General features: G+C 37.5%; 1 protein-coding gene across 2 annotated transcripts in view; it reads left to right on the forward strand.

The window, feature by feature from the left end:
* The first annotated feature begins 16,535 nt into the window (after positions 1 to 16,535).
* MYEF2 (myelin expression factor 2) overlaps positions 16,536 to 18,693 on the forward strand; it is a 39,661-nt gene continuing 37,503 nt past the window's right edge. For both annotated transcript variants that reach the window (XM_058737835.1, XM_058737836.1), the window contains exon 1: positions 16,536 to 16,817. In XM_058737835.1, coding sequence (XP_058593818.1) covers positions 16,657 to 16,817 — 161 coding nt within the window. In that variant the 5' untranslated portion in view covers positions 16,536 to 16,656. The remainder of the gene's footprint in view (positions 16,818 to 18,693) is intronic.

Here is an 18,693-nt window from a genome sequence, read left to right on the forward strand (position 1 = left end):
ATAGATGCTCATTTTCACTCATATCACACTGCAGGTTAGCAATCGGAGTTCATCGCCAATTTAATTAATTTATTGTTAAAATCCTTGTTTTCCTTTCTTCTGCAGCAGCATCTGTACCGCGGGCATTTTGTTGTGCTCGTTGACCGCAGTCTCAGTGAAGGAATAGACGCTAGATTCTTCTTTCTTCTCATCCGATTAGAGAAAGACGAGAATGAAAGTGTATTGGTTTAAGTGGGGACTGCATGCGTCATTTGGAGTTGTTTTCTTCTACTCTTGACCTTTTCTTTTCTACGCAAACCCAACCGGATCCTTCCCCCCAAGCTCCCAACCTAGCTCGCCGCCCCACCCCCGCATTTTAAGACAGGAGTCTAGGCGCTGTCCGTAGTGCTGAAAAATTGCGTTGTAAGACCTACCTAGTAGATAGAACACACCAAGAGAGGAATGCTCCATAAAAGCCCATATGTAGTTGCAAGGCACATTTTCTAAAGTGTTAAATACATAGAATCTAAACTTAAACCTCAATGAAAGCAAAGCCAAACAAAAACAAAAGAAAAACAACAACAAGAAAACCTTTCCCCTCATCCTTACTTAGGGGTGTTGTCCTACTCAGTTATAAGGCTCCAATTCTAATGTTTGGATACTATATCCAGAACCTTCAAGTTACAAACACCTGTAGATTCTCTAAAAACTTGATTATTGACCTTGGAAATTATTAAATTGTCAGCTATTGGGGAAAATGTAGGTGCAGAATTGGGTCACTGTTTGTGTAGAAAAATGCTGAAAACACATCATGTAAAGGTGTGTTAGAATTCAATAATAAAGTGAAGACAAGGTAATGGTCATTCAGAATATTTATGTATTCAGGAAATTTCATGGTCTTATAAAAAATTCTCAATGTATAACTTGTAGTTCATATAAGACTATACTCAAAAATTTTGTTCATTTTTTTTAAAACCATTAAACACCCCATAATATAGGTGAACTAACTGCCCACCAATAGACTGCAAAAGTTATTCCAGTAACATGTTCCTAACCAAGGTTTTAACTGGCTTTTTTTAAAAGCTTGCTAAGGTCCACATCTTATTTTGGTACTATGCCAGAGCAGTGCTTCTTGAAATTTAGTATGAGTATGAACCATCTCAGGATCTTGCTAAAATGCAGGTTTTCACTCAGCAAGTGTGAGTTTGGGTCTCAGATTCTGCATTTCTAACAAGATCCCAGGTGATGCCAGAGGTTGCTAGTTCAGGAACCACACTTCAAGTAGCAAGGTTCTAGAAAGATTGTATTATGGCAATGCAGTCACTCATAGAGTATGGGAAAGGAGGTCGTTTTCTTCCTTCTATTGTTCTATGTATGTTTCTAGACTGCTGTAAGAATATTCTATTCACATAAGTTCAGAGGTTAACCATTTTGTTTGTACAATATTAACAACTATAACAAACTTTATAAATTTAATCATTTGATCTTGATTTGGCATTGTCCGGACACATACCACTGTTTATTTCACTCTATATTTTTACAGTATAACCTGCAATCACCCATTCTTTTTGTAATCCAAGCTCATGGAGAGAAACTAAATTATATGATTTTACTGCTTATGTATAGGCCTCAGTCCAAGGATTTGTTGTCATGATTTTATGCTCATGATACTGATTTTACAAATCTGAATGTTACATATCTAATTCTTACCCAGTTTAAAAAGTGGGATAGGGCCATTGTTTCATTGATCATTTGAGTAAATGCTGATCTGTTGTGTCCCTGACATGACACATGTATACTTAGATTTTGAAGATTCCTCTGGATGGTTTTCTTGTTTTTTTTAAAAATCCATTTATACATCAGTTGATACAGTGCTTTTAGTTAATGCTTTTGAATTGACGCCAAAGGAAAGTTTTTACTATATATTAGGTTTCTAGGTATGTGTTAGTGCATGATCTTGATCTTTTTCAAGCTATATGAATGGTGGTGATGTTCTGGAAACTGTGCAAATGACTCATTCAGGAAAGCATAATGAATTAAAAATCCATTATGTTCCACTTTCTTTGCTAGATGCTAGGATACAAAGACTGATGATCTTTGGTCTCTGACCTTGATGAGATACATTGCAAGACAACATGGCAAGTTCTACCAAGTTTTATAGAAGCACAGAGATTAATGATATATATTTTATTCTCTACTGCCAAAGAAGTGATGAAGAATAGCAAAATAGATAAAACCCAGAACATCTGCATTTCAGGTCCTTGCAGCATTGGCCTGCTGCTCAATTTTTATTTTAAAAAATTGTTGAAAGATATGAAACACATGAATACTTTTCTAATGTGCACATGGTTAATCCATACTTCTGGATAGTCTAGGATTTATTTTCAGAGAAATCCAAATTATTAGAAAGATAAATATGTGGGTGGCATTTTTTAGACCTCCCCCAAGCAGAATTGCCTTTACTATGCTTTGACATTACATTTTCAGCTTATATGCAAATATTCTGTATAAAACAGTCTTCAGTTTATATGCCCTGTTCTAAGTGTACTATAGGGTTGCTAATAAAGACTTGGACTTGCCCAACATATCACTTGGTATTCTATATATAAGTTCTCCCTAAAAACATTTCTATTAATGCCAATCTCATGACTTGAACTTTCATACTTCTCCTCTTCACTTAAACCATCCCAAGGTAAGTGTTATGTTCTCCTCTTATACACAATGTACATCGTGTAAGTGATTCCATTTGCCTTTTCTTTTAGTTACAAGGGATGTCAAAGTCAAATTAACAACTAAAAATTAGTCCCTGTGTAAAATATTAAGGCTTATATTTGTGTTCTTTCACTATTGCCTTGACTACTGCAATTTTGTTTTCTCAGGCATTGGTATGTTATTTTCTTTTAATTGCCTGTTGTAATGTGTGTCCGCATATAAATGTCCTTGCAAAATCAGAAATGAAGTAAAGAAATTAAAAATAAGCAAATAAATACATTTATTTTTCTACCTTTTGGCTCAAAATGTTAACTACCTTTTGGGTATATATGGCTATTCTATAAATTTGTTGTTTTTTTAAGTAATTTTTTTAATGCTTTTTTTGAGAGAGAGAGACAGAGTGTGAGGTGGGGGAGGGGCAGAGAGAGAGAGGGAGACACAGAATGTGAAGCAGGCTCCAGGCTCGGAGCTGTCGGCACAGAACCCAACACTTGGCCTAAACCCACGAGCCATAAGATCATGACTGGAGCCGAAGTCAGACACCTAACTGACTGAGCCACACAGGCACTCCTAAACTTGTTTCTAATAAGATGCTAAACTATAGAAAAAACAATCATGTAGTTAGCTATGAAGATAGAATATAATTTATTATGACTCAATAATAAAGGTTAAGCTAGCAGAAGAAATTTTCAATTTATGGAACTACATATCAGCTTTATTTCAAAATACTTTGTTTCTCTGTTTCTTCTTTTATATTGTACATAGTGTCCTTTATATGACTAGGACTTTTTTTTATGTCAGAGAGTGGAAGTGTTGATTATCTAACTTGTTCGGAAACATGGTAACTATAGAAATTTAAAGAACATGACAGCCCCACTCTGATGAATATACTTTTGAATGAGGGTGTCACAAAGGAGGTAAAAGCAAGAATTTCTTTAACAAGCCAGCTCAGGATTCTTCTCAGAGGAAATTTTGCTTGCTTTGAATTCTTGCTACCCTGGCTCTAGTTGTCTTCTTGCTCTCAAATTATCTATGGTGGGATCATCTCTCAAACTTATTAGGCCAACATGTCACCCTCAGCTTTTCATGGAAATCCATGTCATACCTTACTGGTTTGATTATTTTTTCTAAACTAAAATGTCTTAATGTAGCTGGGTCTTTTTATTCAAAATACTGCTATTTACTCAAATATTTGAGTAAACTTTCAAATGCAGAACTCTAAAAAATGTATTAAAGACAAATACAAATTATTTTTGTTATAGACATTAAAATATTAACCCAAATGCTATTTCACTTAAGATGGTATTGGATAATTCATTTTATCAAAAAGTCATCTGTTTATCTTTAAGAAATACATTCCTACTTGGGTGCCTGGGTGGCCCAGTCGTTTAAGCCTCTGACTTTGGCTCAGGTCATGATCTCGCACTCTGTGAGTTTGAGCCCTGCATCGGGGTCTGTACTGACAGCTCAGAGCATGGGGCCTGCTTCGGATTCTGTGTCTACCTTTCTCTCTGCCCTTCCCCCACTCGCACTCTGTCTCTCAAAAATAAATAAATAAACCTTAAAAATTTTTTTAAAAAGAAATACATTCCTAACTATCCTGAGTGTCATTTTTAGCTACCTATGCTTTTGTTCTGTATGAGTGGTTTTAATTTTTTTAGAGGGTTAAGATTGATTGAAATTACAATAAGAAATATATGCCCTCTACCTAAAAATACATATAAGCAGATAATTCTGCTCAAAACCCAGAGCATTCACAGGCCCTTGGAAGTCCATTTCTATAATCCTGATGTAATCCAAAGAACAAGTTAAAAATTTCAGCTATAAATGAATGGTTCATCGTCTTGTTCTAACTTTTGCAACTAGGTATTGACTGGCTTAAAGTGCTGTATTTTTTTTTAACCACTCTATTAGTTTTCTATTTTCTTTTCTTAGGGTTCTTCCTCTAGGTCATTTTACCATCTGATCTCTGGAGAGTACCAATGCTGAATATGCTGAAATAGGATTAGAGAGTACAGTAAGTAATAGGACGATTAGATTTGATTAGAAAATGACTATGGGATTTTTGTCAACAGTGAAGAAATTATCTAAAGTGAGTGGACTCATGAGTGAATTGAGCATGATGACACTTCAGTGTAGATAATGATCTGATGTTGGTCTGTTTGATGAGTACCATTGAAAATGAGATGTTATGTTTTGCTGGTAAAATTTTCTGCAAAGAAAAAAATGCACTAAATGTTTCAGTTCAGAGTGATCTATTTAAATGAAGTTTCATTTAATTGGCTTTAATTTACCGCCCATAAGCCTTAAATTGTTTCATTTAAAGTGTACTTCAAGCCCTCTACTATATTTACTCTTGAAGCTAATGAGTATGATAGGATACCTTGGGCACAATCTCCACAAATATGGGAGCCATAACTATGGTATAATATATTTAATTGGTTTAAGTTATTTTACTGGGTTAAAGAAACAAAGAATCAAAAGCAGTTTATTTTGCTGCATTTTATATTTCTCTAATATGAACCAATTAATACATAATTGGCAAGTAAGTATGTCAATAGAATATGGAAATCAATCAGTTTATACACAGTTTTCCTTGATACATTTGGGTTTGACTACCAAGTGAAAGCAATTTAACTCAAAGTCCACACTAACAGCTGAATGCAGTAAACTGTGGAGGAAAGCAGTCCTATACACATGCCCATTCACCTCTTCATCCTCTTGGCTCAATTTAGCCACATGCTCTGTCTTGAAATTGCATATTAACAGTTCTTCCTGGTCTTTGTGCACTTGTCCCTGTTTTCATGATTCAACTTTCCTTATATATTTCTACACCATTTGTTGAAGAGACTGTCTTTTTTCTGTTGGATTTTCTTTCCTGCTTTGTTGAAGATTAGTTGACCATATAGTTGTGGGTCCATTTCTGGGCTTTCTATTCAGTTCCATTGATTTATATGTCTGTTTTTGTGTCAGTACCAAACTGTCTTGATGACTACAGCTTTATAATATAGCTTGAAGTCTGGAATCATGATGGCTTCAGCTTTTCTTTTCTTTTTCAAGATTGTTTTGGCTATTTGGGGTCTTTTATGGTTCCATACAAATTTTAGGATTATTTGTTGTAGCTCTGTGAAAAATGCTGGTGGTTTTTTGATAGGGATTGGATTGAATGTGTAGATTGTTTGGGTCAGTATAGACATTTTAACAATGTTTGTTCTTCCAATCCATGAGTATGGAATGGTTTTTTTTCCATTTCTTTGTGTCCTCTTCAACTTCTTTCGTAAGTGTTCTATGTTTTCAGAGGGCAGACATTTTACCCCTTTGGTTAGGTTTATTCCCAGTTATCTTATGTTTTTTCTATACCATTTACAGCTGCAAATGGTATAGATTCCTTGATTTATTTTTCTGCTTATTTCATTATTGGTGTATAGAAATGCAACAGATTTCTGTACTTTGACTTTATATCCTATGACTTTGCTAAATTCATGATTAGTTCTTTGCTAAATTCATGATTAGTTGTAGCAATTTTTTGGTGGAGTCTTTTGAGCTTTCTACATAGAGTATCATGTCATCTGCAAATGGTGAAAGTTTGACTTCTTCCTTACCAATTTGGATGCCTTTTATTTTTTTTTGTTGTCTGATAGCTGAGGCTAAGACTTCCTGTACTGTGTTAAATAGTAATGGTAAGAGTGGACGTCACTGTCTTGTTCCTGACTATAGAGGAAAAGGTCTCAGTTTTTCCCCATTGAGGATGATATTAGCTGTGGGTCTTCATATATGGACTTTAGGATGTCGAGGTATGTTCCATCTATCCCTACTTGGTTGAGGGTTTTTATAAAGAATGGATGCTGTACTTTGCCAAATACTTTTTCTGCATCTACTGAGAGGATCATATGGCTCTTATCCTTTCCTTTATTAATGTCGTGAATGAATGAATGAATGAATGTTGATTGATTTTCAAATATTGAACCACCCCTGCAACCCAGGAATAAATCCCACTTGATTGTGGTGAATAATTCTTTTTATATGCTGTTGGATTCAATTTGCTACTATCATGTAGAGAATTTTTGTATCCATGTTCACCAGGGAGACTGACCTGTAATTCTCCTTTTTAGTGAGGTCTTTTTCTTATTTTGGAACCAAGGTTATGCTGGCCTCATTGAAGGAGGTTGGAAGTTTTCCTTCCATTTCTGTGTTTTGGAACAGTTTGAGAGGAATAGGTATTAACTCTTCTTTAATTTTCTGGTAGAATTCCCCTGGGAAGCCATCTGGCCCTGGACTTTTGTTTGTTGGGAAATTTTTGCTTACTGATTCAATTTTTTTGCTGGTTATGGGTCTGTTCAGATTTTCTATTTCCTCCTATTTCAATTTTGTATGTATTTATATGTTTGTAGGAATTTGTCAATTTCTTCAAGATTTCCCAGTTTACTGGCAAATAATTTTTCATAATATTCTCTTATAATTATTTGTATTTCTGCAGCATTGGCTGTGATTTCTCCTCTTTCATTTGTGATTTTATTTATTTGGGTCCTTTTTCTTTTCTTTTCAATAAGTTTGGCTGGGGGTTTATCATGTTTATTTTTTTTTTATTATTTTAATGTTTATTTATTTTTGAGAGAGAGAGAGAGGAGGAGAGTGATAGAGGCAGAGTAAGGAAGGGGCAGAGAGAGAGCAAGACACAGGATCTGAAGCTGGCTCCAGGCTCTAAGCTGTCAGCACAGAGCCCGATGCAGGACCTGAGTCCAAGAACTGTGAGATCATGACCTGAGCAGAAGTGGATGCTTAACTGACTGAGCCAATCAGGTGTCCCAGTTTATCAATTTTATTAATTCTCTCAAAGAACCAGTTCTTAGTTTCATTGGTATGTTCTACTGTTTTTTGTTTCTATATCGTTTATTTCTGCTCTAATCTTTATTATTTCCCTTCTGCTGGCTTTAGGCTTTCTCTGCTCTTTATTTTCTAACGCCTTTATTGTAAGGTTAGGTTGTATATTTGAGAATTTTCTGGCTTCTTGAGGTAAACCTGTATGCAATGTATATTTTTAACTTGTATTTTTAACTGTGCTAGTATTTTCATTAGTTTTGTAAATGTTTTTGTGGTGCTCTGGTTGTGAAGTTGCATGGGTTTTACACTGTTTCCCATTCCTCCACCCCCAACCTTTAATGATTTTTTTTTCTCCTGAATATTATCAGTTATCTTTTTCTTTGAGCGGGCTTTATTATGTAAAGCAGTTTTAGGATTACAGAAAAACTGACCAGAAAAATACCATATACTTCCTTCCCCCCTTGCCCCAACGTTTTAACTATTATTAACATATTGCATTAGTGTGGTGCATTTGTTATAATTGGTGAACCAATATTGATACATTATTATTAACTAAAGTTCATAATTTACATTAGAGTTCATCTTTGTGTTGTTCAGTTCTGTGGGATTTGACAAATGGTTATTGTCATGTATCCATCATTACAGTATTGTAACAGAATAGTTTTACTTCTCTAAATATCTGGTGCCAGACTTACATATTTTCCCCCTTCCACCCACCTGCATCATGAACCCTTGGAAACCATTGATCTTTTCCCATTTCTATAGTTTTGTCTTTTCCAGAATTGTATGTATGGGGTCATATACACTCGTTTCTTTTTCAGACTAGCTTTTTGCACTTAGCAATATGCATTTAAGCTTCCCCCATGACTTTTCATAGCTTGATAGCTCATTTCTTTTTATTGCTTAATAACATTCCATTGCATGGATAGACCGAAGTTTAGCCATTAGCTTTTTTTTTAACGTTAACTTATTTTTGAGAGAGAAAGAGACAGGGCGTGAGTGGGGGAGGGGCAGAGAGAGAGACACACACACAGAATCTGAAGCAGGCTCCAGGCTCTGAGCTGTCAGCACAGAGCCTAACGTGGGGCTGGAACTCATGGACAGTGAGATCATGACCTGAGATGCTTAACTGACTGAGCCACCCAGGCACCCCTAGCCATTAACTTATTGAAGAACGTCTTTGTTTCTTTCAACTTTTGGAAACTATGAATAAAGATGCTATAAATGTTCATGTGCAGGTTTTTATGTGAACATAAATTTTCAACTTATTTTGGTTAATAACTAAGAGTGCTATTGTTGGGTTGAATGATAAGACTATTTTTAGCTTTCTTACTGTCCTTCAAAGTGACTAAACCATGTTGCATTCCCACTGGCAGTGAATGAGAGTTCTTGTTCCTTCACGTTCTTCATCAGCATTTGGTACTTGTCAATGTTTTGGATTTTAGCCATTTTAATAGCTATGTCATGGTATCTCAATGTTTTAATTTGAATTCTCTAATGACATAAGATACTGAACATCTTATGCTTATTTTCCATCTTTGTATTTTCTTTGGTGAGGTGTCTATTCAGAACTTTTTTCACTTTTTAATGGGGTGGTTTGTTTTCTTATCATTGATTATTGTATATTTTGGACAGATGTCCTTTATAAGATATATGTTTTGCATAGATTTTGTCCCAGTCTGTCTTTTCACTTTTTTTTTTAATGTTTATTTATTTTGAGAGAAAGAAACAGAGCACGAGCAGGGTAGGGGCAGAGAGAGAGACAGACACAGAATCTGAAGCAGGCTCCATGCTCTGAGCTGTCAGCACAGAGCCAGATGTGGGGCCAAAGTCATGAACGGTGAGATCATGACCTGAGCCAAAGCTGGAAACGTAACCGACTGAGCCACTGAGGCGCTTCTGTCTTTTCACTTTTTAAAGTGACCAGTTATTTTCAGGGGATAATTTTGTAGAACAAGAGTTGTTTTGTTCCTCTCCCTCCCACCCGCCTGCCAAAAATGTGTGCATTGTCGAAGAAGTAACACTTGAACACTAGATATCAGATTTCTAAAACTAAGCTAGCCAAATAAAACTTACACTTCTCATATTCCAAGCAAAACTAAACTGAATGAGTGTTTGGTAAGATACAAAGTCACTTTAGGCAACTACAGAAGATAATTAGAAAGGTTCACATAGAGGCTTTATATTTCAATACTACCTAAAAGTCAGTAAAATTGAAGTTAGTGACTCTTGGATAAAAGAATACTTGAAAGTAGGAAGATTTTAAGGAAAAAATATAAACCTGATATTTTGAGGACTGATTAGTTTTAGTAACTTTTACATAAAACCTCTGCATACATATTAGTTCTTATTTTACTGCTCTTAGATGAGTCTTAAGCCAATAAACAGCTGGGACTAACAAGGTCTGATTTTTCAAATGCATTTTTGACACAGGTTTCCAGAAATATTAGGAGTCTAGATGTAGAAATCTAGGTTGAGGTAAATGAACACCTACATAAACCTATATTTCCTCAATGACTTCGGCACTGTCAGAACATTTACCTTGACAGTTGTATTGCCATGTAATTTCTTTAATAATCTGAAGGATAGCTCAAAGAACTCACAACTGAGATTTGTGGATGAAGTCAAAAGGATAACATCGATATAAGTAAGTATTTTTTACATATTTAACCTTATTTAGAGATATAGACATTCCTAAATGTAACACATACAAGGAGTAAATGGATGAATGGACAAATGCATATAGTAAGTTTACTCTTTTTGCCAAAAGGCGTAGACATTGTGCCAAATATTATCTGTTGATACTCAGCACCATCCTCACCCTTCTATATGCCTCCTGTATGTGATATTTCTCAGAATCTGTTGCCAGCAGTATTCTAACCAAATTCTACCAATGAGAGGCACTGGTGTAAAATTTAAGAGGATTTTTTGAGTCCTAGCAATAGCTCCTAGATCTTTGTTCCCCCAGCCCTAATTATTGTGTAAACCTCTAAACCTTTGGGCATGTAATCCTACATGAAATACCTACAGTGCTTGACTGAATATTGGCTAATGTTTTTAACATGTTTAAACAGTTTGCGAGGGGGAATACCATGATGTGAAGTCACTCCAGCCTACCATTCTGCAATATACTATGAAAAAATGTAACACATTTGTACACTACCGAAAAACCATTGCTTCCAATGAACTAGACTCAATAAGCAGCCATCAGGAATGGTGTGTCCCTTGTTTTAAAAGGTTGCAAAGGGAAGGATTTGTGGATTTTGTTTGGTGTCATGAAACTGGGGTAACACAAATCCAATGGCATCACCTAAGTCAAAGGAAGTTATTTTTCTCCCCAAATAAGAAATGTAGGTGTAGGCAGTCTGGGGGTTTTACAATGGCTCAGTAAGGTCATCTGTGTTTCAGTTCCTAGTTTTCTGATCTGATATCCTTAGCTGTGGCTTTTGTCCTTATTCCTGTTCCATCATGGTTTCCAAAGGGATACTCCACCCTCTAGCTTCACGGGACAAAAAGAAGGCAAAGAACTTATTAAGAAAGACACTCTAGGAACACCTAGGTGGCTCAGTCAGTTAAGCGTCCGACTTCAGCTCAGGTCATGATCTCACAGTTTGTGGGTTCGAGCCCCACATCGGGCTCTGTGCTGTCAGTTCACAGACTGGAGCCTGTTTCATATGCTGTGTCTCCCTCTCTCTCTGCCCCTCCCCTGTTCACGCTCTATCTCTGTCTCAAAAATAAATATTTTTTAAAAAATAAAAAAAAAAAGGAAGACACTCTAGAATCCCTAGTGTATTTCTCTTTACAATTTCTTAGATAGAGCTGTGTCCTATGGCCACTCCCAGTATGTTAGCTGGGCACACTGCTACTCTACACAACATTGTGGTTCTGTCGGCAAGGAACAAAAAGGGAGAATGAATATCATTGAGGAAACTTGCAGTGTTCTAAACCATTAGGCAAAGGAGTAAACAAAAGCCAGTGTAAATGATGTCTTCAGAACAACAACAACAACAACAACAACAAAAAACAAAACCAAAAACACTTTAAAAGTAGTGTTGTGTTACCATAGCATAGAAAAAACTATTAAAGCAACTCAGTCATTTCAGTAAAAATTATGATCATTAGTATTAAGTTCAGCTGTATATAATAGAAAGACTGACTAGCAGCAATTTAATCAGGACAGAAATTTATTTCCTCCTTTTGGAAAGAAACTTGGAGTAATAATGTGAGGGTTGTTACTGTGGCTTTCTAATAATGAGCTGATCAGTCTATTAGTCTATTTTTCTGTTCCACCATCCTCAGCGCTTAGTTTCCAATCACAAGGTCACTTCATGGTCAAACATGGTTGCTGTTGCTACAGACATCATTTCTTCATTTCAAGCCAGGAGAAGAAGAATGCAAGGGAGGACAAAAGAGCCATTCCTCCAGTTAAGTTAGTTCTTTCTAAGGAAACTCCTATTTTGTCCTCTCATTTCTTCTGCTTATATTGTACTGGCCAGAACACAGTCACCTGGCCAGCCAGAGCTGCAAGTGAGGCTAGGAAATAGTAACTTTCAGCAATTTTCAAAGTCACCTTAGATTCTATTATTAAACAAGAAGAGGAATATGGATTGTGTTAGTTATTATCTCATTTGTAGGATTATCTTCAAATATGCAGGACAGTGTGTGGATTGAATTTTATTTTTCATCATTCTAAGAAATCTATTTTCTCTTCCAAACATTGTAATTGAAAATTGAGAACAGCAGTCCCACAAAAGGTAGTTATTTAAATGAAAAACAATACGTGCTATAAAATAATCATTTTCATTAACACTCTTTAGATTAGGACTAAGTCTAAAATGATTAAAAATATTACCACAGAATACCCATTTCTTTGGACAAAGGAAGCCCATTTCATGGAGTTATTTAAGAGGAGGAGCAACTATGCCTATAGGAAGGGAAGCAGGGTAGAGACATTAGATTGGCTCTTCTGATCCACCTTTTAATGGAGTTACTAGGGTGAGATTGAGGAAAAGGCAGGGTTATTTAAGTTAAGAAATTAGTGAATAAAAATTGAGACAAGTAAATGTCTAGGAATTATAGGAGTCTTTAGTCTTCAAAGAAAAAAATCTCCAAATATTGTTTATAAAAATTAAAATTAGGGGCGCCTGGGTGGCTCAGTCGGTTAAGCGTCCGACTTCAACTCAGGTCACGATCTCGCAGTCCGTGAGTTCGAGCCCTGCGTCAGGCTCTGGGCTGACAGCTCGGAGCCTGGAGCCTGCTTCGGATTCTGTGTCTCCCTCTCTCTCTGCGCCCCCCCCCCCCCCCACCCCCTTCATGCTCTGTCTCTATCTGTCTCAAAAATAAACGTTAAAAAAAAATTAAAAAAAATAAATAAATAAAAATAAAAATTAAATCTGTTATTGGGTGATGACCCCGGCTTTGTAAAAGTTGAAAAATGGAACAGTTATTTAAGGAATTCAAGCAAAACCCATTGTATTATCTGAGTTATTTGAATAATTGAGGTGAAAGTGGGATTTCTGCCTGGATTATTCACATAATTGCCTTAATTCTAAGATTCATTTGGTGGGTAGAGACCTTTCCTCAGGATGTATTTTTAGAATGCTAAATGTGAAAAATTAGACTCCTAAATTAAGCAAAGCAATAGAAGGAGGGAGTGACGGGGGGGGGGGGGAGAGAGAGAGAGAGAGAGAGAGAATAGTAGGTCATTGTCAGAATAAATCTATACTTTTTTCCCATACTTTTTCTAATGACAATAACTGAAATCCACTTTTTTTTATCATAGAATTAACTTACATGATGAAAAAGGGAACTATATATGGATCTCAGATATAACCCATAGTATTTTTTAAAGTCATAAATTCCTTTTGGAGTTTCAGTTCTTTAAGGTTTGGAAAATTAGTGGCTCTAAATCCAGCCATTTAATTTTACAAAGCCAAGTAAACTGACTTAACAATCATACTGTACTTTCTGGTTGACTTCATATTGTTGTTGGTCTTTGCCTTCAATTCTTAAAGACAAATTAAAAGGATGATCATATCCAAGTTGCCACTCCATTCTCTTCTTTGGTAGCAGAACTCTGCGCAGTGAGCCAAACTGAGAAATTATTTGCCAGCCTCCCCTATAGCTGAGTGTGTCATATTACTAAATTTTGACCTATAAGTCAAAATGTTGTTTGAGATTCTGGATGCCTCTTTCCTGGACTGCTTCTGGCTTCTACTGAGGACAGGTGCCTAGATCTCCAGTAGCTATCTTGGGCCATAGAAAGACATTAAGAATAGAAGCCACACATTAGTTTGGTGAAAGATTTAGAAGAAACTTGAGCCCATGATGACTATACCTGTTCTAGGGTGCCTACTTTTGCACTATTTTTACTTAATAAAGTAGAAACTTTTATTTTGTTTAAGACACTATTATTTTTAATCTCTGTTACTAGCAGGTGAACACAATTCCTATATGACATTAAAGTATTGGTTGAAAATATTTTAGAGTTCTAGGGTTAAATTTCCAGGTATGTATAATGGTCTCTTTAAATCTCCTCTCTCTCTCTCTCTCTCTCTGTCTCTCTCACACATACACACTCCAGTTTGTAAGAAAGAAAACTAAGTATTTATAGGAAGTTGTACCAGTAATTCATTTTGTACAATTATAAATGATAGCATTTGCAGTGGGAATTTTGAGAAGATAAAAACATTACTAAAGAATTTCTCAGCATGTGTACATAAACTTCAAAAAAAAACAGTGGAAGGAAGGAAAATACAGAAATATATTGTAGCAATAGAATGTTAATAACTTTTTTCCCACCGATTTAGCTAAGGTAAGTATATTTATAGCAAGAGAGGAAGAAAACATCTATAGAGCAGTCCAATGGAGTAGTATCAATAATTTTCTCTTTAGAAGCTGCCCCAATTCTCTCCATCTTTTAAGACCCAGCTCTTCTATGAAATGCTCAGCAATCCTCCTATAGGAATAACCTTTGCCCTTGTTCCATTTATTAGGACCAGGACTAAGTTACAGTGAGGGAAGCATTTTTCTTAGGCATGGCACAACATTTTAAGAGGTGCCAACAAGCTCAGTGATCAATAAAAATATTTTAATGAAATATTTTAATTAGCACACTACAGCATGCAGTCCAGTCTTTTGTTTTATAAATACATTTTTAATTATGCTTCACATTTATCTCAATTACAGCACTCAAATAGTGCTTTTTATGAATGTTGTCTCCCAACAGTACCATACTCATTTTCATATTCCTCATGTGCCTACTACTCTGTGTTAAGCATGAAGGTCTCTTAAAAAATATTAAATTGAATCTATTGAAAGATTTTGCAAGAAAATACTGTCTTAGGGGCAGCAGGATTAAATTTTCATCATTAAATTCAACTATAGCAAAAGAATAACAGAGGATAATGGATGTTTTGAAAGTGCTTATAATTCAGTTCTATGGGAAAATCACCTGACTTCTCTTTGACTAAAACCCTGCTCAGCCTGGAGAGATAGGGAATTATAATGCTACTTTATATTCATATAGCACTTTGCCCTACATAAAGTGCTTTCTTTTAATTCTCACCTTAATCCTGTAAAGTAGGTATTATCGTCCTTATTTATTACGGAAAGATTGAGAAGTTAAGTGACTTGCCCAAGGAGTTATAGGCAGAAAGTGGCAGAACTGAGGTCCTAACCCAGGTTTTCTGTGTCAAAATCCACTGCCTTTCTGCTATTCCAAATGCTAAGTTTTGGGATTGACCAAGGAGAAATAATTCATGCAGTAACTACAACAGCGTGTGTTGTGTTTGTTAAACGATGTCAGTAGTACCCTAAACAGCAGTATTTTCCAGGTGTGCTCCTCATGAGCAAAACTGTTCTGATTTTTATGTGTGTACGTTTGATGAAGTAGCTCAACTCTTCTGGTATAGGATCAGATGTTCCAAGGTATTTTTTGGTTGAGGGCAGAAACTTACATAATTAAAATGTCAAAGAACGGGGGGAGGGGGGATGAGGAAATTATGTATTACTTGAGTATTAGTTTCTAGCTACCACTTTACCACTAATGTGTATGTGATATTCTGCAAAGCATGTAAACCATACAGGCTTGCTTCTTTATGAAAAGAAACATTTGGGAAGGTCTTTCAGCTGAAAAAGGCTATTTCAATGTGAAATACTATTACAGTATTCAAGAGTTAGGAATTAAGTTTAATGGGTTACTTTTTTATATTTAGGGGGAAAAATCTAGGACTATATTTTAAAACTCCATACAGCAATTAAATTTGAGAGCCTATAACTGCTTCAAATATAATTTTCACCAACATAAACACAACTCCAAACCAAAATGTCCATGATCAGCCAGTCTAGTAGAAGCTTTCTTCTGAAAAAAACAAAACAAAACAAAACAAAACAAAAACTATAGATTCTCCTCAGGGGTTGCTATCCAGAGAATTAAAAAACTTGTCTTCTTTTTATATGCCGATAGCTGAATTCCACAGGAAATCCTCTTTCTTAAAAACGACCAGAATTGAAAGAAATTCAAAGGTATTCATTTTGGTGAATTGCAACCTGTCATCAATAACTATTTATTGAATGTCCACGGGGTGCCTAGGCATTTAAGTGGCAAGTGATTTATTTGCATTATTCAAAGGATTTCTAAGGCGAGTCTGAAGATTTGCAGACGTCTTTAAAGATGCAAAGTGGTGTGTGCTTCTCTCATTTAAACTGCCCCTACAAGGAATGAACTGAATAGTCTGGGTTTCAGAGCTCTAGGGATTTCCAGCACTCAGATCCGACTTTTGTAAGCGAAGACCCCATTGGGTGCCAATCGATAGGCGGGCTGGTGGTCAGAACACAGCCCCACCAGGGGCTTCTGGACAAGTTAGGCCCTCCCTGGTCTGAAGCAGGGCTGACTGCGGCAATGGCGGCCCTGACCCGCCACCCCATCCCTCCCCCCTACCCCTCCACTCCCACCCCCCACACGCGGCTCACACCCTCTCCCAGTCTCCCAGCCTCGACCGGTTCTCGCGAGATCCGGGCAACTGAGCGCTCGGGGCCTTTTCAAATCGGGATCCGTTACCGCTTTCCCGGCCGCCGCCATTGTAGTGCTCGGAGCCCCTCAGCGCAGGCGGCCGTGGCGGAGGCGGAGGCAGCGGCAGCGGGATGGCGGACGCCGACAAGCCCGAGGTGCTCGGGGCCGCTGGCGACGACAGTCCGCATCAGCAGCCAGTGGAGCAGCCGGGCGAGCCGCGGCGAGAACCGCACCCGCCGGAGCCAGAGAAGCAGCCGCCGCAGCACAGCAGCAGCTCCAATGGCGTTAAAATGTATTGTCTTTTCCTCCGGGGACCGGGACGAGGTGGGGGGCGGGGAGTTGGCCTCGGAGGGGGGCCGAAGCCGGCCTGGGCCTCGGTGGGGGATAACTGCTCCCGGGCCGTAGGCGGCGGGAGGAACAGGTGCAAGTAGGGCCGCTCCCAGGCCCTTCCCTCCCGCCCTGGCCCGGGAGCCGGGGTGCGAGCCGGGGGGCCGACGCCCCTCCCCTGTTTCCAGCCGGGGGGCCGACGCCCCTCCCCTGTTTCCAGCCGGGTCACTCCTTCTTCCCAGACTTCCAGCTGGAGAACCTTTGAGCAAAGCACGGCGGCCGCCACTGTCTGGAGGAAAATGGTCCCCCTTTTAAAGCCCAGTACAGTAGTTAGTGTTCATCACTAGGGAGTAACTAGGGATGACATCATCGGACATTTCCTCTTAACTACCGAGAACGTATTTAAAAGGAATAGTCCCCGATCTCCCGGCCTCATTCTGAGCTTTATAAGTTCAGTGTTTGTTGTTGCTTTCTAAACATGTGTTAATTTCTGAATATATATATACACGCCACAGAGGAAGTTTAATAATGTGCTGTGAGCCTAAATCCATTGTGTTACCCTTGAATTGGTAAGAGGTTATTCAGAAAGGGAAATGTGCGTGGTTCCTTGGTCCCCCACATCCCTCTCAAATGTTTGTAAGCCTTGCAGGTTATTTTTTAAGAACTCCTTGTGTGATGGCTTGTTCTTAATTTTGGTAAAATGGTAAAATAAGATTTGTTTTTGATTGAAGAAAGCCTGACGCTTTTAAGATTGCCCCTGTCATCAGTGTCTAGAAAGAATGTAGTTGACTCAAATCCATAATAATTTTTAGTTATAAGGAACTGTTATGCTCCCCATTGTTCTTGTTATATAGGGGGATACGAATCAGGCATTCTTTTGCATGTGCCCAGCTTTTTAAACTTGAAGTTGAAAGTATGTTAATAATTTGCTGAAAACATCCTTTTCCTTCTGCTGAAAGCAGTGAACATATGGTCAAACTAAAATAGAAAAGAGAATTTTTCTTTTCTTTTGTATAAGAATGTTTGAAGCAGTACGGTAAGACCTGGACTAGTTTGTGTAGGAATTGGTCGCAGATAAGATAGCTCTCCCAGCTCAGTTATGACACTCTTCCTCTCACTTGGGTTTGAATAGGATAGGTTGCATCTTCCAGGCAGAATAGAGGTGCAGGTGTAGGAGATTCGACCTTGGTGGAATTTGTTCCTAGGTGCAGAATGGTGCACCTCAGTAACTGAGCATCTGGAAAGGGAGCACTTTCTACCATGCATGCCAAAATATGGGCTCTCAGGGATTTGGCCTCATAAATTCTAATAGAAGGCATTGGAATGATAAAATTGGTGCTTTTTGTTTATCTCTAAATGTGGGCTTGCCACCCTTTTCTCCTAAACAAAAACCACAGTCTTGTATTACAGAGAGAAGCCCTACTATACTTGGGTGTGATTAGTATAATAGTGTCCATACAGATAAAGCTGGCATGTAAACCTCCCAGATCTAAAAGTCTCTAATCCCTTTTAAAGTCTCATTGTGGGTTAGCTAGACAAGAGGACAGAGGTAGGAAAAGAATCTCTTTCACTTCAAAGTGAGGAAAAGGAAAATATTAAGTAAAGAAATTAAGAAATGCTAGTAGAATATACAAATGAAGATTCTTTTAATATTGTTTATAGTTAATATCTCTCAGACCTTCCTGTTTTCCCAAGTTGAATAAAGAAGCAAATCTACTCTCAAGGGTTTCTTGTACTGTCAGTTCCATAAGAACCATATAATGGTCCAGCATGGGTCGGTCATTCATACTGAAAAACTAGGAACATTTACCTGTATCAAGCCAACAACCTTTTTTTGACCC

Source organism: Neofelis nebulosa, chromosome 7 (assembly GCF_028018385.1).
Source record: "Neofelis nebulosa isolate mNeoNeb1 chromosome 7, mNeoNeb1.pri, whole genome shotgun sequence".
Classification (NCBI taxonomy): domain Eukaryota; kingdom Metazoa; phylum Chordata; class Mammalia; order Carnivora; family Felidae; genus Neofelis; species Neofelis nebulosa.